The sequence below is a fragment of the Argentina silus genome, assembly GCF_951799395.1.
Source record: "Argentina silus genome assembly, chromosome: 14".
Lineage (NCBI taxonomy): Eukaryota > Metazoa > Chordata > Actinopteri > Argentiniformes > Argentinidae > Argentina > Argentina silus.
Window position 1 is genome coordinate 3,620,170 of NC_139668.1, and position 23,454 is coordinate 3,643,623.

At 42.5% G+C, this 23,454-nt stretch overlaps 2 protein-coding genes across 2 annotated transcripts in view; both read left to right on the plus strand.

Annotated features, from left to right (window-relative positions):
• Positions 1-3,861: 3,861 nt before the first annotated feature.
• On the plus strand, positions 3,862-9,373 carry ppp1r36 (protein phosphatase 1 regulatory subunit 36; the record flags this gene model as incomplete). Its single annotated transcript, XM_083685009.1, has 11 exons — positions 3,862-3,885; positions 4,118-4,182; positions 4,549-4,632; positions 4,839-4,975; positions 5,056-5,125; positions 5,304-5,402; positions 5,573-5,713; positions 6,102-6,144; positions 6,509-6,729; positions 7,926-8,120; positions 9,112-9,373. The coding sequence occupies 11 exons, from the start codon at positions 3,862-3,864 to the stop codon at positions 9,371-9,373; spliced, it is 1,341 nt and encodes a 446-aa protein (XP_083541135.1).
• Positions 9,374-11,444: 2,071 nt separating this feature from the next.
• The window catches only part of sdc2 (syndecan 2), a 31,406-nt gene continuing 19,396 nt past the window's right edge, over positions 11,445-23,454 (plus strand). Inside the window, exon 1 of the mRNA XM_083685297.1 lies at positions 11,445-11,844. Coding sequence (XP_083541423.1) covers positions 11,785-11,844 — 60 coding nt within the window. The 5' untranslated portion in view covers positions 11,445-11,784. The remainder of the gene's footprint in view (positions 11,845-23,454) is intronic.

Below are 23,454 nucleotides of genomic sequence, written 5' to 3' on the forward strand. Positions count from 1 at the left end.
CAGTGCCAATCTCAGTGCCTGTCCAGTGTGGGCAGCTCAGTAGCTCCAGGAACTGCTCACACTTGGGGGTCACTATTTCTTGAGGAGATGAGTTCCCAGTAATTGTCGTCTGATTTAATCTTCTGTAGGACAGATTTGATCACGTTTGTGCCAATGATCACATTCGTGCCATTGAACTTTGATTTGCAAACTTCAATATCCAGGTCATGTATGCACTTGGGCTGAGTAGCAAGGCCACCACAGCCAATGAGCACCACATTCTTGGACACAGGAGGACACCAGCAGCCTTTAGTCTTGACTCACCCTCTTCACTGAGTGTGCACAACAAAGAGCCCGAGTCCAGCATTCCCTTCACTGATATCTGGCCACTAACTAACACTGAGGTATAAAACAGCTCACTAGCCCTGTCTAATCTCTGTGGCCCTACAGAAATGGCAGTTGTGTCTTCTGTAAGTAACCTACAGCTGTTAACATATATGGACTGTACGTCTCGATCTCCTGTGAGGGTAAATGTATCATTCCCCACACTTCCCCTTGCACTGTATGGACTGGCTAGTTTAAAAGGTCAGCGTTGATGGGGAGGACTGACACTACCGGGGACTGAGCTGCCTTGGGACAGTCTCTCTTGAAGTGTCCAGGACAGAGACAGTGGCGACAGAGCCTGTGTAGCCTGCAGAACACATAGGTTGTGTGGTCAGTGCTGCTGCATTCTCCGCATGGGGATGCTGGCAGATTGCGAGGACGTGGTGCTGGACTCTGTCCAGCATACCAATGGTGTGAGACCGGGTTTCTCTGTGGTGGGGCTGGCTAACGGGGCTGGCAGTGGAGGTGTACTGGCTGAGCACTTCAGAGGGCTGATGGCTCACTCTGTTGGATAATGGGCTTGCTGGCTGCCACAGGGCTCTGACTGTATGCTGACAGGGGCACTGCACACTGGGGTCGAGTGGTGTTCCTCTTCAGGTCCCTCTGATGGCCATCCAAGCACTCTTGGACTTCAAATGCACTCCACTTCTACACTGACTTAAGCTGAAAAGACATGGCAAGACTGGGATGTGGGCAGTGTGAAATAAACATCATGACAACCTCCGCACTGGGATCTTCAACACACCTGCCCCGTCGTTGCAGACACTCAATTGCAACATCAATGGTCTTGTTTAGCCCAATCCAGTAATCCATTGCTTTCTCACCTGCCCTTGGGATGGTGTTGTAGAAATCCGGCATAGGCATTCTGGAGTACGTTAGTTAACTGAAATTCCTTTTCAGGAAATCAAACACAGCTGTGGGATTCATACTGGGGAACAACTCTGGGTTACTGCGTAGTGACACCTTCACAACATTTCTGGCTTTACCACTGTCTGCTCATTATGACCTCAGAACTCTCACTGTGGGCACAGTTCACTCTGCGATGGGGAATGTATCAGTGTGATCACCTCTGAAGAATGGCGGTGGTACTATGACTGGAGGCTGGGAGACTGGTGCTGGTTAACACTGTGCTGGAGCATGGTGTGGAGACTAGCACTAATAGATTCACCAATCTGTTTTGCTCGGTCAGAAACAATACCACTGAATGCATGCATACTAATGACCTGATCAGATGAGGGGCTGTGTTTGCAATGGGAGTGGAACTCCCAACTTCCAAATGGACCAATAGGGGAACTCAACACTAACTGGTTAACTGTGTGATCACCATTCACCCCAGGAGAAGCTACAAGTCTACCCCTCCCATACCCAAGTGGAGTGACAGGTTGACTCCTCCCATACCCAGGTGTCATATTCTGACTAACAGTGGAGCTGTCATCATCACTACTATATATATTGAAGAGTAGATGATATCAGTTGGAATGAAAAGAGTGAGAGAAATATATATAAGGGGGGTAAGGGGTAAAGGGGAGTATATGATAGGACAGGAGAAGGAGGGGCCCTGGATATGCAGGCACTTACACTAGTACATAAGCTATAGTACATCAGGTGTCAATAGAAAATAACAGGATTTGTGTAATTATATATGTTATAGGTATGGGAATAATAATTCTGTTACACCTCTATGGCGATGACATCTTCATCCTGCTAAAACTTGCTGCTTGTTGGATCCAAAGGTTTTGATAGTTGGCAGACCTATTGATTGCAGAAGGATATGTTCAAAATCCACTTTTCTAATCATGTTATTGTTTCAATAAAAACGTGACTATGTATTTGTCATTTTGTGCTGGTGCAAATGTGTATGGTGGTGGAGTACAGATAGAAGAGTAGTGGTAGTATATACCATAAAGATAGTAGAAGAGGGCGGGGGGGGGGGTTGTTAGAATTTTATTGAAGTGTAATTAATATAACATGGGCTTGAAATGTGACCGTTGAAACAAAGTCAGCAAACTTCAGACGTCAGCAAACTTTTATTTGGGCCGTCCTGGCATATGTAACGCAGCATATTTGCAAATATGTATTTGATTTGTGTTAGGACATGATAAATATGAATATTAATGCTTTAGATCTAATACTACACTTACGCACAAACCTATCCAGTTCTGATCAAGCCATTACAGCAACCATATATCTACTTTATATATCATACAGTGCCTTCGGAAAGTATTCAGACCCCTTCACTTTTTCCACATTTTGTTGTGTTATAGACTCAATTTAAAATGGATTCAATTAAATTGATCAATCCACACACAATACCCCAGAATGACAAAGCGAAAACACGTTTTTAGATATTTCTGTACATTTAGTAAAATTGAAATACACAAATACTTCATGTACATAAGTATTCAGACCCTTTGCTATGACATTCTTAAAATTAGGTAAAATGCAAAAACAAATCACTCAATAAGTTGAATTGAGTCCATCTTAATGCAAGGATAATAGTTCATGTAATTTTAGAATTAATATCTTATGTTTTTATAGGATCAATATGTTTTTATAGGGTCAATAGGATGTCACTAACTCCCCAGTCCCTGCCAGTGACAAATATACCCATAACTTGATGCAGCTACCACTATTCTTCAAACGAGAGATTGTGCATCTCTCTGCATTGCATGTGCTGGATTAGCACCAAATTTAATGCTTTGTAGTAAAACCAATTAAACACATTTCTAACCACATTCTTTGCGGTATCACTTGAATTCATTGTTGCAAACACAATTATGAATATGAAATGATGAATACTTTGCGAAGGCACTATATATGTGTATGTTCTATGAAGAGTACAATAGTAAACCTTTGCAAGCAGTGATGATCGTAGCCCATTCTGCGCTCCCAGTCTCGCGTGAAAATGAATGGTTGGTGGATTATTAAAAACAATAAAAGAATAGCCTAATGCATGTAGGCCTAATGGTAATGGGTATTAGGTCAGATGCCAGATGCGATCAGTGGAATAATCAGTCAGCTAATGAACATTTTTTATATTTCGTCATCAGTAGCAGAGAAAGTTTCACACATTTCACTTCGATGCTGACTATACTTGCATTTTAACACATTTTATTCATATGCATTTTGTAATGTTGCCGTTGTCCCACTCCTCAATGAACACAGCTCGATTGAAAGCTCTGTGATTTCTGTGATTCCAGTCATCAGTAACTGTCGTCGCAACATATGATAGTGAAGTGGCTAAGATGTCCAAAATCTCACGACTACTCCTCGGCCATTTTCTCTTCCACTCATCCCATCAGGAGCCAGTGGTAGTGGCAAAATGTAGTGAAAAGGAGTAGTGAAAAGTTTTGGGACGAGTCTGTCGCACTGGCCCTAGCCATGTGACTCTAGGCCCTCGGTAGACGTGATTGGCTGTTGCCTAGTTACTCCATTTGTTTGTAAACAAGTCGAGGGTGCCGGAGATGAACGTCCTCGGCTTCTGTAGGGAAAGTAGAAATGCCGAAGCCACAAAAGGAGACGGTAAGTTATGAAACTATATTTACAGTGGGGAAATTCACCCTAACCCTAACCCACATTTACATATGAGTCTTCTGTTTTTTTTTTCTATGAATGTTGCCATTCTGTGCATGATAGATTCTCTTGCTAACATCCGAGTGATATTTTGCTAGTGGCCACCGTGCAATTGATGCCGCATGATAGTCTGCTCGTATCATTCAGATCAATAACAATGGATATGTATTCATGATGACAGATCAGTATACCTCCCCCGGGGCGATGGAGCTGGAACGACGAAACACAAGCCCTTGAATTTGCCAGGTAATAGTTCTGCTTTAAGTTACCACTTAAATGTAACAATTTGCATGTATGCAGGCATGATTGTTTACTGAAAGGGATGTGGAAATGATTGCAATAATGAAACAAAATAAATAAATAATAATAAATAAAATAATGAAGAAAAAAAACTTTGTAAGTGTGTTAAATTGTTGTTGTGTTGTTTTCTATGTCACCGTATATTAAAGACTGTTATTTCTTGTTTTATCTGCTTATGTGTCAAATTATTGTCATCTCCTGTAACTGGCTCATGTTTATTATTTTACAAAATAATTGAAATATTCCCTATTTTATCAAAACAGTATTTGAACATCTGAAATGTTATTCTTCTCATTATTCTCTTATTTTCAGTTTTAATACATCTGTGGAAGTCAAGGAGAAAAGAAAAAAGACTAAACCTGTCAATTTTCAAGACCTTGCCAAGCGTCCAGACAGGTATGCGTTTTTCTGACATAGTGTACACATTTCTTAAGGTCTGAACTGATATATGATAGGTACACAAACAAAATGACAGGCAGCAGGCCTATTTGATCGAATAATCATTATATGTACTTTATATTCTTAATTGGTACAGAATCTGTTGCATAATGATCTTAACTCTTTCAACACTTACATTCTTGATTATTGTACTTCTTCTTAAGGTTAACGCAGTCCCCTGTATCAGGCAGCAGGGGGCGACAAAATGCTAGGAAGACTGTGGGTCCTGCACAACTCAACGCTTACAAATCCTCTGTGAAACGGGGTCAGAGCGACTGTGTTACCATTGAGGATGTGAAACGTAGGTGTCAGTCATGCACAGTAGTGATCTCAACAAGAGCACTTTATGGTAGATAAAGTAATCATGTGTCTGTGTTATAGAGGTGGCACTCAGTTTGCTGCAGGAGAATGAAGCCCTCCCCATTCCATTATGCTTACTAGCTGTGCTGAAGTAAGGAAACACTGAGCCTTTTTGTTTATTCTCTCTCTCTCTCTCTCTCTCTCTCTCTCTCTCTCTCTCTCTCTCTCTCTCTCCTGCTTTCTCTCTCTATCTCACATACACACACTATCTTCTCCACCTTGTGAAGACCACCCTTACATTGCCTATGTGTTGCCGTGTTTGCACTCAGGAGCAGAGAGCTAGATGAGTTCTTGGCAGCCCTTCTACTCTACCTGTCCTGTTACTTTGAGAGGAAATCTCTGGATAAAAAGCCCAAGCCCCTCATGGCGTAAGTTCTGAAAGAGGAAATACAGGACTATAGGTTGGGTTCATATGGTCAGGATAGGGACCAATCAATTCTGTGTTACAGACTAAATAGTATTTTCCGAATTGGCAATAAATGTTGTATTGTCTGCATTCGCCCATGACTTAGTTCTCTCTCTGTTTGGTTTGTGACAGGGAGCAGAGTATCACAGAGAGGCAGGTGATGGCAGAGACCTCTGCTAAGGTGGAGCTTGCCCAAAAGCAGCTAGCTTTCTGCTACTCCAGCCTAGTCCTGGGGCTGGGCCTGTCGCAGCAGCACCACATGGCATGTGGCAGGTAGGTCACTGGGGTGAGGGCACGAGACAGTAGCAGTAGAAGTAGTGGCAGCAGAAGGACTGGGTAGAGAGGCTGAGTCAATTGCAGGTTAAAGCCTACGAATGGTGTAACACCACTGAGGTCTATTGAGAGCTTTACTATTCCTTCCCAGGCAAGATTATAACTGGGAGTGAGTTGCAGGTTGGCTGCCCTCTGGCAAGCTTGTTACCATAACAATAACGACTAATAACCTGCTGAAATAAATCAAGTCGATACACAGCCAAATCTAGCAAAGTAAACACGCAGAAATTGTACACGTCCTCTGTATTCACTTCCTCCCAGGTCCAAAAACGATTAAGCAATACACGTACGGAGGTGGGCTGTCACTTTAAGTGCTTTATTTCTACAGGAGCCGAGTGTCATCGACCTACAAAGACAGGCAGTTGTATGAGGTTAGTACAAAAGAGCTTTGAGCTGTGACCTTTATGGATGTCTATTTCAGGGTGAGATGTTGACTCAACAGAGGTTCTTGCTTTGACAGGCAGTGTTTAACCAGGTGGGGGGTATGCCAGGGTTATTATAGGGTAAGAGCAACTTGTGTCCATAATAACCACCATGGTCATGGTCATAACCTTTTAAAATGTCTTCTCGGAAAAAAAAATAAACGTCTTCAACTCAGTGTTATTTGATCAAAGATTAGGCACATTGTATGAATGAATGAATGGTCTATACTTATATCCCTCAAACTGTAAGATCTTCAGTGATGTAAATGAAGATATCCACCAGATATTGACTTGTGAACTGTCCCTACCATAGTGTCTGTACAGCTTCTTTTGCTACGTGGCATGGGTGACCTTCAGCAGGAGGGACCTGAGAGGCATACAGCAGGAGGTGGGCCGTCTGCTGCGCTCAGACACCTTTAACCCAGCGCTCAGGCCCCGGGTGGAGGACCCAGAGCAGGCCTCAGCCCAGGACACTTCTACCAAAGAGGGACAGACTGAACCCAAGGAACAGGTCCACAACCCCCCTGAGCAAAGGTGTGTGTGTGTGTGTGTGTGTGTGTGTGTTTGTGTGTGTGTGTGTGTGTGTGTGTGTGTGTGTGTGTGTGTGTGTGTGTGTGTGTGTGTCTGTGTCTGTGTCTGTGTCTGTGTCTGTGGCCATAAGTGGGTTCACAAACTGTTATATCCTGTGATGGACTAGTGACTGTAAATAACCATGAATGATATACCGCACACTTTATATATGATTGACTGAGACTGATTCAGGTGACAGGCTATTTTATGTCTGCTTGCCACGTCTGACACAACAGATGACTGACTGTTTTGTAGATGTCTGAGGTCTATTGCTCTTAAGCTGTCAGGTCCAGGCCAAAAAAACAAAAGTTGGACTTAAGCTTTGTACGACATAAGGATGGCCAAATGAAAATTCTGTCTTTTTTATTGAGATCCCTTTTCCCGATGGGCTAAATGACTATGGTGTTCTCTCACTTTGATGTTTAGAGGCCCTTGGATTGTGTGAATACTGAAGTGTCATTTGATTTACTGATAAGATGATGTCTGATTGGTTCTCCCTTGCAAACAGCTCTTGATTTGAATACTTATGGTTGGAAGACGGCTATAAAACAGAATGTTGAGGAACATATTTCTCTTTGTTCTCTGGTCTGTGGTCCCAGCCGTTGTCTTTGAGTACAGTATACAGTTATATATGTTGGTCTGTGTTGGTCTCTCTCTCTCTCTCTCTGTCTCTCTCTCTCTCTTTCTACCTCTCTCTCTCTCTCTCTCTCTCTCTCTCTGTCATTTACCATGAGGGTAAAATGTAACATTTCTCTATGATGTATTTGTATTCTCACTTGACCATGCTCTAATCAACCCGAACTCAACAATTATTTACACAGAGTGTTAATTAAATTACTCAGTCAAATGATGAATATTAAGATATTATTTCTTCTTAACGATACATAGGCAAATTTCCTTGCCAATCCTTCATATTGCCAACTAAAGGCCCTACACTGTAGATGTTTCATAATATTTGGTTTGATATAGTGTTCTTGTATATTAATTGATTTTCTTGATTTTGTGGCTCTAGTCCTACCCATAAGTAAGATTTGATCTATTTAATTCTCATGTACAACAATGTCTAAATGTCTTCTTGTCTTGTTCATAACACTGATTTCTCAGCCTTCGTTCTCTCTGGCCCATTTGACTGACCCATGTCTTTAAACTTCTGACCCCAGGAAGTTCCAGAAGCGGACAGCATTGAGCAGCATGGTGACCCAGCGTTCCCCGGTCATGGTGGCCCTGCTCCCCTCACCTCGGGAGGAGTCCCCTCACCTGTTCCGAAGCAGCCGCCCCCGGAAGCAGCACCTGGCCAAGCTGTGTGACATGGAGTCCCTGATGGAGCAGCTCAACGAGCAGCTAGCCTCTGTCAGGTAAGAGTCAGCATACCTCAGCTAGCCTCTGTCAGGTAAGAGTCAGCATACCTCAGCTAGCCTCTGTCAGGTAAGAGTCAGCATACCTCAGCTAGCCTCTGTCAGGTAAGAGTCAGCATACCTCAGCTAGCCTCTGTCAGGTAACAGTCAGCATACCTCACCTAGCCTCGGTCAGGTAAGAGTCAGCATACCTCAGCTAGCCTCTGTCAGGTAACAGTTAGCATACCTCAGCTAGCCTCTGTCAGGTAACAGTCAGCATACCTCAGCTAGCCTCTGTCAGGTAAGAGTCAGCATACCTCAGCTAGCCTCTGTCAGGTAACAGTCAGCATACCTCACCTAGCCTCGGTCAGGTAAGAGTCAGCATACCTCAGCTAGCCTCTGTCAGGTAACAGTTAGCATACCTCAGCTAGCCTCTGTCAGGTAACAGTCAGCATACCTCAGCTAGCCTCTGTCAGGTAACAGTCAGCATATATCAGCTAGCCTCTGTCAGGTAACAGTCAGCATATATCATTTACTCTCCTGAATGTGTGTGTGCTCTGTATCTTCTCTCAATGGGCTTTAATCAAGTTCAATTTCGAAAGCTTTATTGACCATTGCATCTCCAGTACATGGGAGTCCAGTCACAAATAGCAAACATCAACACAATTATAACATCCCTCAGTTTCTGTCCACTTTAACCCTTACACGAATATACGCCGTCGCCTGAGATAACATTCTGTGGAAGCTGTGGAGGCTGTCCTGAAATGATCCGTCAGACAGCACAGCAAGACAACACCAAAACAAACCACAATGGATGGATCTAGCCAGTGCAAGTGGCTTGAGACAGACAGTATAGACACACGCAGCGCCTTTTGGCAGATGCGTCCGATTAGGACACGCAAACTGATCTGTTTTTCCCCTCAATGCTCGCTTGCGACGTATAATATTTGACTAAAAATACATTTAAAGAATATAGATAACTGAATGCTGATTGTAAACTTTATTTTGTCAGCTTTGGAATTCTTGGTAAGCCCCTGAGCCAGTTCAGTTGTACCACCCTCATGCCCCAAGGAGCAGACAACGAGGATGAGGAGGAGGAAGATGATGATGATGATGAAGATGAAGAAGATGAAGAGCCTGGCATCCACGTGAGGAGCAGTAAGGCCTCCTTCATGGCCAAGAGAGCTGTGTCAACAGCTGTGGACAGTCTCAGCCGCACAAATACAGTGGCCTCACGGGCCACCACAGAGGGAGTATCCTCAGACACAGACTGACTGTGTGTGTGTGTGTGTGTGTGTGTGTGTGTGTGTGCATGTGTGTGTGTGTGAAGGTGGGCAAACCAAGTCTAAACCAAGTCAAATGGCCATTGTAAGCTCATTCAGACATAGCAATTGTCTCACTTTGAAGTTGAGTAACTGTTGTTTACTGTTCTCTTGACTGTTTGAATATTGAGTATCATCTGACTCTATAACTGATAAGATGAGGTCTGATATGTTAATTGTGACAACACCTCTGATTTGATCACTGATGGTTGAAATGTGGGTATAAAACAGAATGTAAGGAGCAGATATCTCTCTTTCATCGTGACTGTCGTTCTGGGTGATCTGTGAGTGTATTCATGTGAGAGATGTGGTCTCTCTCTCTCTCTCTCTCTCTCTCTCTCTCTCTGTCGCACTCTCTCGCTCTCTCATTTACCATGAGTGTAGGATGAAACATTTCTTTATGATGTATTTGCCTTGTAATAGATGTATTAGTTTAAAATGTTATTAAAGCCTCATTTGATGTATTCTCACTTGACCATTCTTGCTCTAGTCAAACCAAACTCAAACTCCTAAATGTATGCCTATGGGATTCTTGCTATGTTCTTGTTTGCATAATTTTGCATCATTGTTCTCTGGGCTACTATTTCAAAAGCCAATTGTGTGAATCTGAGTGCAAGAAACTATTTGCCACTTGGTGGTGCTGTTGTCTGAAACATAAGGTAATGTCAGTAACACACCATACATCAAATCCATTCAGTGTGCACCAGTGTTATACATAAAACCATTAGGTGAATCTTATGCTACGGAAATCCTGTGTCTTCTTGCACACTGATACAGTAAGAACCACCTCTTACAAAAGTGAGTTATCTTTCCTTTGCTCAGAGTAACTAGTGTCTTTCTTTGCTGCCTCCCAGCAGACTGACAGAGGCAGAGTACGGGGCTGCAGCAGCCGTGGCGGCAGAAGGAGCTTTGCCTTCACAATAATTGGCTGGGTAATCTGGGACGTCAGAGCGAGGACTAAGTCTGCTCAGGAGACTGGGGGATGGGGCACAGGGGGTAGGGAGGGAGGGTGGGGCCTGGAGGCTGGTCCCTGGCTCCTCCCTGACAGGGTGGATCAGGCTAGGAAGGCAGGAATCAAAACCCCACAGATTTGAACCATGGCAATGCTCCCTCTCTGCAAAAGAACCAAGATGAAGGAGCTTGGTAGGGAGAGAGAGGCATACCGTCATAAAGTGACATAGGTGTTACTCTTGGTGTTATAAGATGTGACGGAGTAACTATGGATTGTATGGATTGTATATAATGGACTGTATGCAGTGTCTTTTAACACAATTCAATCATCCATAGTTGTAATGCAATGTATAGCTGAATTAGTCGATTGAAAAGCATTTGTGTATTACAGAGTATATGAGTACAGTATATGGGACACTTGATACAAGCAATAATTGTGTTTTACAGTGTAGCCTAATGTACCAGCAGGGGGAGAGGGAGACTGTACAAACAAATGGACAGCATGGACAATTATTTTAAAACATCCTCTGACATATTCAATGGACTGTAGGCCTACGGGCCTAATAATAGTAATTGTTAATAATACATTTGTAGGGGTTTTAAGCTGTTACTGCCATTTCAGTGAAATCATACTTTGCAACAGGAAAATTCTAGGATGACCTGATAAAATGTCTGCTGTGTTTTACAATAGTTATTTAATCATGCCTCTCCATTGCAGACACAAACTGTTTCAAAATCCCCAAATTAAGATTATAACTGTCATGTGGAAGCCAATAAAGGTTACTATTTATATTATATCATTTATTCAATCTAGGACAGTTATATTATATAATATGAAGTGTAACAAAGTTTGGGAGTCTTAATGCACAAACACTGAGACCCAATCAGTTGGACATAATTGACCCAAAAAAGTTAATTTAATTGCATTAGGCTATGTAGTTGAACGATAAACCATTCTCGTGGCTTGTGCATCACCCATATGGTCGGAGTAACTGTCAATCATTGCTCAGCGCTCCCTCAGATGACCTGTATATTCTTCACTCTCTACACACAGCAATGCAGCTGAGTATCTGTGTTGTGTGACGCGTGACATGGCGGAGTCTTAGCGCGTTACAACAGACCATCTAACTTGTTATTAAAGCCGACTGTACTTTAAGTGAATATAAGGAAATATCGAGCTGTGAAGGAATTCTACACAGTCATTTGACTCAAACTGTACATTTAATAGGAAAAAGTGCGCAGAGAGGAATAACAAAACGCAACACGTATCCGGTGGGATTGCACTGTAGGGAGAATCGAGGACTTTAAGAGGGTGCAAGGGACAGGGGGAAGAGTTGCAAACTGAAGAGGAAAAGGAGAGAAGGAGGACGATTTGATATTTAGCCAGCCATCGCATTTGCATTAAAGGAATAATGAGGAACATTTGGATAATTTTGACTCTCGGCATCACAGCCTTTCTCTCTGGGGAAAGGGTAAGTTCTAAAAGCGAGCATGTCGATTTGCTTGAGGGGTATGGGGAGCGAAGCAACTTTGAATCTGGGACGACTGTGTGTTTGTTAAATTGTAACTAACTCGCACGTTGACTTACTTGATATGCTGTATCACCTGAATTCGAAACATTGTATCACCATATGGCTGTAAGAAGTTTAGAAAAATATCGATTTCATTTTTACCAAATCATTTCTTGAACTGAAGTCCATTTGAATAAGTTAGATTATTTTCCCTTCGCAACAAATTGCCCGTCAGTCTTTACATATAGTGCCACATTTTTGAGTCCAAAACTATCATTTATGTTGTTGATATAATGCCACAATACACTTAGAATGAACTAGTACGTGGCAAGCCGGTCAAAATAGAGAAACCTTTCCTATAGGACATGCATAAATGTATGGTAATGTCGTCTACAGCAGCCAAATCACTGCTTTCCAATAAGATACACAGACTTTTATATATTTATCTGGGGATATATAGGCTAGAGCAGACATACTGCTTTTAGATATGAGGCTTGAATATTTGGATGAATGTCTAATTCATAAAATATTATTGTGAAAATCGAATAAATGCCGCAGCATGTAATCAAAAGTAGGCTTTCCTTTTTGCACAGCCTATTCAACATATGCAGTGTAGTCGTAGATTGCGCTGTTCAGTGTTTTCATAACTCCAGGCTACCTACTATGCAGACTACCTCAGGCAATGCTGCTCTTACTCACATACAGAATCCTTAAATACACAGTGACACTAGTCCTATAAGTTGCCCAGAGTTAGAACAATTGATGCATATAAACGGACGAGCAGCAAGACAAATTGGCTGGAATATTATATATAATATATAGTATTGGCATGGACTTGGCATGGAGCATCAGATGTGTCTCTTAATAAGTAGTCATTGTGGTGTCTTAACCAAACTCCCAAGTGCCCGCTGTTTTTTTGTGGGTTACAGACACTTGTCACTTGGCTCTGTTGCTCTCTGAACGGTAAATTATCAAATTAGCTGATTCAGACACAAGAGTTTTTATTGTTTTGCACAATGTTACCCCCAGAGTGCATGCTTTTAATAGATGAGCTTCTGAAGCCCTTATGTGTGCTTGACTCTGAATGTCTCACTCCATTAGATCCCATGGGGGAATAAACTTGAAGGTACCTCAAAATGGCCATGTTATTTCGTTTGTCTGTCTTGCTTCGTTTGAAGTTGTGATCACACAGACATATGTGAAATTAGAAACCCTTGGTTTGCATAATACTATTTTGGTCTTAGGCATGTTTTGGCTAGAATACCACAGCCCCTGCAGCTCCACCACATCAATTGTTATGGCATCATTGCCTGGACGGTCCCTCTACCCTCCCACATCGACCCTTGCTTCTCTCTATCGTGTCCCCAGCAGCAGTGAGAGGCGTATCTCTCTCAATGAAACTCGACGCATGACATTGATTCTCCATGTTGGCACCAGTGTTGACATCGCAATCAAGTGTTTTGGCTGATAACCACCAGTCAAATATGTGTTAATTAGCACAGACATGAAGCACCATTTGTATTGTACCCTCAGATAAGACAATGTGCCCAATATTGTATGCCAGGATATGTCAACTACAATGACACAGCTTGTGTGGAAAAGTGTTTTGTTTTTTCCACCTCCCTCATTAGCTGGTGGTAAACATAGTCACTGGTGATCTATCATGCCCTGACACTGTGAAAATGTTTTTGTGACTTTAACATGACCTTCTATGTTTTGGTGTACACAGTTGCTCGATGTTGTAGTCTGTAATTTGTGTCATGTTTTTGTGGGAAGTGTGGGTGTGCACCTCCCTTCAAATTGGTGATTTGTGTATGGGTAGTGCTGTTTCACTGTCTGAAGCTGACCTCAAAGAAATAACTCCAAAATGGCCTTGGTCATGGAGTGATACTTATCTAGGGACTTGCAAGGACAATGAGTGGAGAAAACCTCAAAACGAATGGAATGTCTGTTTCAACATAGAGGGACTTTGTATCTGACAAAAGAAAAGCTTGAAGTGACCCTATCAGTTTATGAAAAGCCAGAAAATGTGTAGCGAAATGTCCTCAAACTGTCTCATTAGCAATATATTTCATTGTATAACTCCCCTTCTTAGTTAACTCTAACAGTGGACCAGTCGACAACTTAATCAAACTTCAGTCAAAACTAGATGCTGAACTGACAGTGGGATGTTTGTGTAGCTATTTTTTATTTATTTTTTCCCCACATACACTCATGCCCCCATAAGTATGTTCTCAAATATAGAACAACATAGCATGTATGAGTCTGTTTAGTTGGCAAGTTTTCTATTCACTGATTTGCAGTAATGAAATGAGAAGCACAGACACAAGCTGACCACTGTATCACCCCAGACTCCTGCCAGTTCTCCACCTGAGGCTATCTTTGACTACCGCATCGAAGAAGACAATAACAACACAAGTACACATTAGCATTCGCTAGCCATCTCAGACCATAGATAACAGCCTCTTTCATTTATTTTTTCTCTAGATTCTTGACACCTTCTGTTTTAATAGAATGCATGGTGTGCAATTTTAGAGCCAGACTCCAATGCTCTTGGAGAAGAAGTGGGCTTCCTCCGTTCTCCAGTTATAAAAGCAAGCTGTTTCAGAAGGGCATAGTCTAATTTAAGGCATGATGAATAAATAATATGTGTGTCTGCAGTGGCCAAAATATTTAGTCTCACAGGGATGGCATGGGATGGGAAACTTTCTGCTCTTCATCCAGGACCAAGATTTTGAAGAAATACAGACAGATAGAAACTGAGACTAAGGTTTGTGCAGTTTTTTTTATGAATCCACCACACATGGGAATAGTGACATCTTGCTGTGCATAGTCTAACTTAAACCTCTTCAGGCGGTGTATTCATTTGGTCCCTATCTGCCAAGCATTATGGAATCTTTAATGGAAACTTCAAAGACCCCAGATCTTGTTTTGTCATCAGCCACACAGCCCTGCTTCATGTAACCTCAACCCTCCTCACCTCCCTGGCTAAGACGCTGCTTGTCATTATCACTGTGTCTTGGGCTGGGGATCAATCGGCCGTCTGGCAGGCATGCCTCAAAACCTAGTGGCCATTTGTGGTACCGTTGTAGTTCTCACTTGTGCTCAAAATGACAATTCCCAATGTAATTCCAGTGACATATTACTGAACCAATGATGGGCAATCTGGGAAGCCAGGCATATGCATATGCATGGGTGGGGGCTCACCTGCAGAGGTGAGAACTTGTCGACGCACACAAACTCAAGTTGAACCTGAAGGAACTAAGAGAGAAAGTTGCCAGGTTGTTGTTTATAGTAATTACCTACTGTGGGTTTATTACTAGCCAACCACTCTGTTGTTAGCTAGCTAGCATAGCTTCACGTAGTGTGGTAAATGCTAGCGAGGCAGCAGGCTAATGTTTGCGTATCGTAGGCTTGCTAGCCAAGCATTGCTGCAACCAAGTGTTAACTAGTGTGGAAAACACTAGACTCTAGGGCGCAAACTAGACTCTTTTCTCTCTTTCTTTTTGGTGTAGTAAAAGAGATGGTGGTTTCCAGTGGAACAGTTAAGCTAGGTTTTATCACAAAACACTGCAGACGGGCTTGAGAGTGAAAAGAACAAAATGGGCGCGCACTGCGCTTCAGGCCTGTCCTAGGCGTGATTGAATAAGGTTTCAGTGAATAGGCTACGCAGGGGTGCATATCCCACAGGGAGATGTTGAATCGAGTCAACTGAAAGAGAACTGGTTGAGACAGCTGCAACTAGTACAGTACAATATATTAAATTCTATGTGCAGCATAGGCCACTACATGTAGCTTCATTATTTTGTCAATTGTGTTATTCTCATCATTGATTCTAACTTGCTGCTGTCCCTTCAGCATTAACATTCTCTGCCTAAAGAAATAAAACAACAGTAACAGAATAAACACTCTATTACATGAATAACTTAACTCTTCTTTTTACACAGGACAGCATGGCCTTAACAAAATGTTTCCTTTTAAACAGTCTCTTTGAACCTAACGGGTTTGTTGGTCTTGTGGTGGTCCTCATTTTTAATTCTTCCGTATCCAACCCAAAGGTACTTGGGGGTTTGTACTGCCAAGCAAAGAGGAAAAAGGACCCCCGTGAGCTTACTACGCATGTGAGCAGTAGTAACAACACTTTGCAGAGAGACGGTGAACACTGTACTCCATAGGTCTTGAAGAGCTCTTGAATTTGTTATTCACCTACCTAACTGTCTTTGATCACAACAATGTTGTAAATGGGCTAATAATGACAGTGATCACTGAAAGAAAAAAACAACTTTGCTGATGACGACTACAACTGGGACATTGTGCAAGCGGAATTACTGAGATTCAACAAACCCAAAGGCTAAACAATTCTGCCATCCCATCAGTCATGCCCGTCGTCAGCAGCGTCAGTGGAACGGTGGAGAAATGATGAGCTAGTCAATCATGCAGCTTAGCTAGCTAACAATACATTTTGTTGGTTGTGCTGTCAGATGTATTTGGAAAACTGCTGGTGTTGTGTATGCATTACAATTGCTTGTTCATAAAACAAAGTGCTACCCGCGTCTGGGTTTCGAATGACATATGAGGAGATCCCTCGTGAGTGTGTTGCTGTTACGACTTCACACATGCGTAGTTAGCCCACAGGCTCCTTTGCTTGGCGGAGAGCTCAGAAAAGGTACAATTGTGAACCTGCTACCCAATATAATCTCATAAAATGCATATGCCATCTCAGAATCGATTGGGCTTCCTGGACATAGTCTGTTCGCTTTGACAGAAGAGTTAGAGTTATTTTTAATAGAGATTTGCTGTGTTCTCTAAAGTTCTATCTAGTTCTGCAGTGAGAGGGGGTGGAGGGAGGAGGGTGTAACCCTGTGATGTTGCTCTTGTGAGAGAGGTGCACACTTTGACAAGACAGTCCTCCCTGTCAGAGTCAGAGAGATTAAGGCACATAGACAAATATCCCAAACTTGCAGTTGTTCCCCTTTTTAAGGTTACTGCAGTTTTAAGTGTGTGAACTTTAGCCTTGGTTAAAAAAGTTGACATATATAGCAGCTGAATAATGTGATTGTGCCCGAAGGTTGAGCCTGTGTTGCTCTGTTGATGGCCGAGACACATTCCCGTGTGCTTCTTGTGTTGGTTAGTCCCAATATCGTGTGATCGTAACAATGTATCCTAGTGGGCATGCTCGATCAGCAGAGCTATACAACCCAAGATGACGAGTAGGAAGTACGCATTTCATTGGCGGATTAGCGACACAAGCTACTACCATTGAAATTAATTGGTAGCATCAGACCGCAATGTGTCCATTCCTTCGACAGTGATTGGTCTTGGGTTACCCTGAGAACAGTGGCATTATTATTCTCTTTCAGACAGCTGGAAACAATGAAGGGAAAATGTTTTTTTAAGAGATGCGCTCTGCTCTGCTGAGCGTTTGCATCGGCCTCGCTAACATCTGTAGGACGTATGTGCGTTTGTTTGAAGGGATCAGCTTTCCCCCCTTTCCTCTCAGCTAGTTAGAAATGCTCCTTTCATGGGGATTAGGGTTGCGCATACCAGTGAGGTTTCACAAACACCCAAACCAGTGTGTGTGTGTGTGTGTGTGTGTGTGTGTGTGTGTTTGTGTGTGTGTGTGTGTGTGTGTGTGTGTGTGTAAGAAAGACCCAGTTGCCCCTGCCCCCATGGATGGACACAGTAAGGAGCCACAATTTGGCAAAAATAGTGACCCATAACCCCTCTGAGCATAGATGTCAAGACTTTGTTAAAAAACATTACACACAGCCATTACACACAGCAGCGTTAGCTTATAAAGCTGCCCATCTCTTTCTTCCTCTGTTTCTCGCCCCTTAATTAGCTTAGCAAATGGAAAGTTCCTTTGGAGGATTGTGGTGGAGGCTCTGTGGCCATGAAGAAGAGAGAAGGGGAAAACCCTGTGTTTAAGCCGTCTGTTTTCTTTCTTTACTACCCTGCAGCCTGGTTAGACTTTCAATGGAGAAGAGTGGAGGAGAAGAGTGTGAATCTGGTCTCCCTGTATGGTGCTTTATAGCAGGGGGAGGTGTGAGGACTGTCTGACTTGGCAGGGGGTGAGATGGCAGACCCATGTGTTGAGCAGGATGGCACTGGATTGGCTTGTTAGGACAGTAATGAGAGTTAAGTGTTTGGCTTGAACACAGCATCACACATCTGCCCATTCTATTCCCACTCAATCTTGGATTCCCAAGTGAAATGCCCCATTGTATTGTTTCAAATCATGCAAACAACTCTTCTCAGTGAAATGAAAAATTTATGATCGGAAAAATATGATCTAACATTGAGCTATTTGGAATTCATTGGCAAGTAATGAAGGATATTGTGTGGAGTGAGGTAAAATATAACTTTTAAAATGTAGGATGGATAATGGTTTTAAATCTTATCTTTACAGGATCTCACATTACTGTTTCAGCCAGGTTCAGAATACAATGTAAACCACTGGGTGTATGGTGGAAGTTATTGAGTCTGTACCTCAAGTCACACTCAAATCATCGTTGATTCAAGATTCAAGATTCTTTATTTATCACGTGCATACAAGTATACAGTGAAATGCAAAAATGACAGTGCCACAGAGTAGTGCAACAATAAGTTTTAAAATAAAATAAAATAGAAGTACTAAAAAATATAAACAGTATAAGCAGTATAAACAGCGGTGAAGCAATGTACGCAATGGAATGGCAATATACAATGGCCATGACAGGTTGACAGTACAGATAATTACAGTGGAGGATGAGTCTGCAATGGATAATTATGTGTGTGCATATGTGTTTATGATGTCAGTGAGTGTGTGAGTGACTTGAGGGGGGCACTGGTGGGGCTATGTTGATGATCCTGATGGCATGGGGGAAGAAACTCTATGTGACATGGTCTTCAGTCACCTCTCTACTTGGACTATGGCACAGGCACTTCACATGTATTTCTATATTCTCATGAGCTCATAGTTGCTTAGTTTGTGGCCAAGTCTGATTAGTCTAGTGTTTTAGAATGGCAGAGAAATCAAAAGCTCAGTAGGAATGCACTCCATCTGTCATGTTGAGTGTTATCCAAAAATGGTCGCTATATGAATGCATGACATCAGCTTACTTTTTCCATCTGACTCCCAAGATTGCTCTGGAAAGCAACACAGCACATTTAACACATCTGTGCCCACTCATGTTTACAAGCCCTTTTTTATCGGTTCTAAAACCTGATTGAAATCTGAACTGTGCTCTACCAAGCAGAAAAAATTACTTTAATGTCTGGTGTTTGCATTATATCTCATGACTTTATTCAATGCAACACTGAATCAGCTGCAGGGTGTAAATCGTGCACTCTAAGCAGGGTGTATGACAAACAACAAATGATACCTTATACTACCTTAATTTGATGTTGTTTTCATGTGAAATCTACCAAATCCCAGAGTAGTCTTTGTTAGGTGGAGAGAAATTATGTAAAGGCACCTCTCATTCTAATGCTGTGGTTTTGTGTAAACATTTATTTTCATTCATTCTTACTCAATGCCACAGAATTTTAAAGTCCCTGATGGCGCTCTCATGAATATTCAGCAATGAGTTGTAGTTGTCAGATACAATTGTCTTACGACAGATAGGGCTATCCCTGTGATGAAATTTGGGTAAGCAATCAATTGTCAGACAAATAATTGCATTTATTGATCAAATCACCTGTTTCTGGGGAGCGGGGGGTGATGTGCCCAAAAATGTTAGCACAACATTGTTAATTTTCACAGAAGAAGCTTTATTTTGAAAAGACCTGCCAGTTTAATTGCGGTCGGATCTCATAACCACGATGTGGCAATAATGCAATAACTGTGACAGCCCTACCTCCAGATGTTCTTTTGTATAGTTTTCCAGGGCAACAGTGGCACAACTGTGTCTGATGGCCTAAACTCTGGCTACATCATTAAATAATCCAGACAATGACTCATCCTTAAAGGATAAATCAACAGCATCAAGGAATGGAACAAACATAAGGGACAGCGGCCTTGACGAGAGGGGAAGGATTCTGTGGATCTTAAATCATCAGAGATCAAAATGCACCTCGACCTCTATGCAGTCTTTGATGTGATCAGATGCATTAATGTGTCAGCTCTGCCGTCAAGTTAATCTTTACTAATGCGTTCAGTTAACACCCATCTGTGTGCTAAACACCAACTGTGAACCCTCACAGAGAGCCATGTCCAATGTCCCATAGTGCTCCATTAAAGAGAAAGAAAGAAAGAGAGCATTCTTATTCAACGCAGAGGCTAGAGAACCGTGTCAGATGAAATCTATTATGATTTTAAATGCAAATGCCACTGACACGCTCATCTCCTCGCTGTCTTTTTGAGGCGACCGGACCACCTTAATGGGTTGAAGATTCAAGCAAAGCCTCCAAACAAACAAGTGAAAGGTGAATTCTGGCTCGCTTGACCTCATTGGAAATCGACTTTCCCAATCTGTCATATTTGATATCATATATCTGAGATAAAAAGGCCTGTGCTTCTTCTAGATTTGCATTTTGGAGTGACTGGGCCATGGTCATTGCTTTTTAATCATTTTCATGCTATGCTTAAACTGGTTAGTGTGCTGTAACGGAGGGAAGACTTGATTACTTTGATGAAGATAATTAGTTTAATCAAGTCATTCAGTGGCTGACTGGAATGAAGGCTGCCCTCCCCAGATCCAGTTTATCTTGCAGATAAGAGCTTTGTGGCACAGAAGCACTCTCTCACAGAGCTCATCATCAAGGCCAATGCTTTGTAAACTCTGTAGCTACGATACTAGACCTGCCAGGGCCTACATATTGGATGCAGTACTCCAGAACCTTCTTTAGCTCATCGCATCTTTTGAAGTGTCATACTCTTTCAGCCCCTTCTTTTTGTGTGGCTTTGCATTACTATATGTGACCTATTGACAACATAAGGCACCTTGACAGGTTTTGTTGGAAGGGCTAGGCTACAAATGCACTACAAACACTTTGAAGGTATCTGTAGTCATGTGGGGTATAGGCGTTGCTACTCTTTGGTGTGGTACTATTTACCACTACAATCTCTGCTCTCCATCTTCACAGTACCGTGCATCTCTGCTTAGAAACCTGGTCTTCAAAGTCTATTGCATACAAGCTACTGAGGCAACTGGAACACTCTCAAAGTTTCCTGTGATCAATAAGAACACTGAATAGGTGTTCACTATGTCTCTAGGAGCAATCAGAACGCCTGTCTTATACCCTCAGCATCCCTTGCTCATCCATGTGGAGCAGGGGAGGCTGGTGGAGGTACAGTAGAAATCGGAGGATGGGTTCATTGTAATGCATGGAATGAGGAATGGTATCAATGTTTGATTTCATTCCATTCCATGCATTACAATGAGCCCGTCCTCCAATTTCTACTTCCACCAGCCTCCACTGATATGGAGGCAGTAAGACAGGGTGGAGTGTTGTTTCAGGAATTCTGGGAAAGCAAGACTGCAGACTTCATAACCACACATTCTTTGAGAATTACAGCAGAGGGAAAGAATTGGCTGTGCAGTGCGACTAAGGTTTGGCAGATGCATTAAAGCTGGTTTTAGCTGCGGTTTTGTCAGTGATCTCTATCTGATTCCTGACAGAGGACAAAATGGTCCATTTTGGAATTTTGGCACTGTGTGTGTGTGTGTGTTCATCTGTTGAAAGTGTGTTTTCTGTCATGATAAACTCGGCTGCTCCATGGGTCCAAAGGGAAGAGTCTTCTGGCACACAATCATTAAAGATTGAAAAAGCAGCTAAGCTGTGTTACAGGACCTATTTCAGTTGCCAGTTCAATTATTTACAAAGAATGGAATATGAATGAGGATGTTGCCTCATCTTTCTCAAATATGAGCTAGAGACTATAGTGCTCCTGCCACACAGTTCAAAAGAAGAAATTAATGGCCTATGACTTTTGCCAGTTGACAACATAATTGCGTAGAATACAAAAGTAGGAACAGAAAAAAAGGAACAGAAGCATGTTTAAATCTTTTAATGTGTGGTTAAAAGGTTTAAAGGCTGATTTATCAAAGCTGTCTGTGATCCACTGTAGATGATATTGTCCAGAACGTGTTGATTTACCCTGTGTTGTGAGCTAACTGCAGGAACGTTTCTGTTCAGTTGATGAGGAAAGAAGGCGCTCTGGCAGCTGGGGTGCGTATGTAAAACATGGAAATATTTTTCTTTCCTTTTGTTGTGGAGCGGTTGTTGCAACAATCATGAAAACCGAGCGGATGGAGTGGTAGTGTTCTGTCAAGCGTCTCACACACACACACACACTCTCAAATGGGTTACTCTCTGTACAGTGGTGTTTGATCCCTATGAGGCCTGAATCGCTCACCGAACGAAGACTAATCTTCAGCATGTGCCACTATACCCCAGCTGACTTCCTAAACTTTTAATCCACCGGGGTAATTGTGTGACTGTGTGAAAGGGTAGTGTGTGAGTGTCCACGCAGCATTAACTAAAAAGAAGCAGACTAGATATTACTGCAGCATTATTTAGAGAAGCTTAGTTTTGGGCATCTGAATTGTGCTGGAAGGAGATGTTGGAGAGGTTGATGTTTTGATATGATTCCGTATTCAATAGTGTGTGCGCTGATCTTAAATTGGGGAAGGCAACTCTGGATGCCTTTGGATAGTTATTGTTACTACCACCTTACCTTCACCCTATGCGCCGGGTCGTAGGTCAGTGTTGATAGCTGTGGTGAGGCTTTTTACATCCGTTCTATGTGATAGTAGGACATGGCATAAGACTGGGTGACTAAAGCCCTGTTAATAGATCATAGTCATCAGGTTTTTGTTGAGACCTGGTGCTCCAGTTCTTTGTTTTGCTAGCATGTGTATGCTCGGCTGGATTAGCCCTGGATAATGGGATCAGAGATCACCACCTGCGCTACCGCCCCAAGCCTCAATCCCTCCCTTAGACCATTAATGTGTTCTCTACTCTACTCTTCTCCTCCCTCTACCGGCACAGCATCATTCCGTCATCGACCTCTCATCATTTCCCTCCCTCTTTTCATCGTCAATATCATACCCCACTAACATCCACCCATCTCTAGAAGACTCATGGCCGGCAACGCTGTCCTCTCCCTGGTTTCTCCTCCATCCTGTTGACCAATCCCTCTCTTCTTTCTCCTCCTCCGTCGGTACCTTCCCCCCACCATAGTGCCGTGCCCTCCTGACTCCCCCAGAGCCCAAATCCTCTTAGGAGAAGGGTTGGATGGGAATTCAACTGCTGCACTATGAGGATTGAGGCAGATCAGCCACTGAAGCAGCAACATCGTCATCCCCTCCCCCCACAGCTTTTATCTCTAGAGATAAGTGTCCATTTGCAGCAGTGGGGGCAGTGAGAGATAGACAGAGCTTTTGAGGAATTTGGCAGGTCATCATTTTTTCTGCGCACAGATAATTGGCTGCAGAAAATGTATAAAAAGGTATGGAAGCAAGGGTGAAATAGGATGTACTTCTGTATCCCACAGCAGTTTCTTAAGTGTTTTGGCGAATGGAAGGAAAACTAAAAATAAGATATAACTATAAAAAGTAAGCTATAAATATTACGACTCAACACATC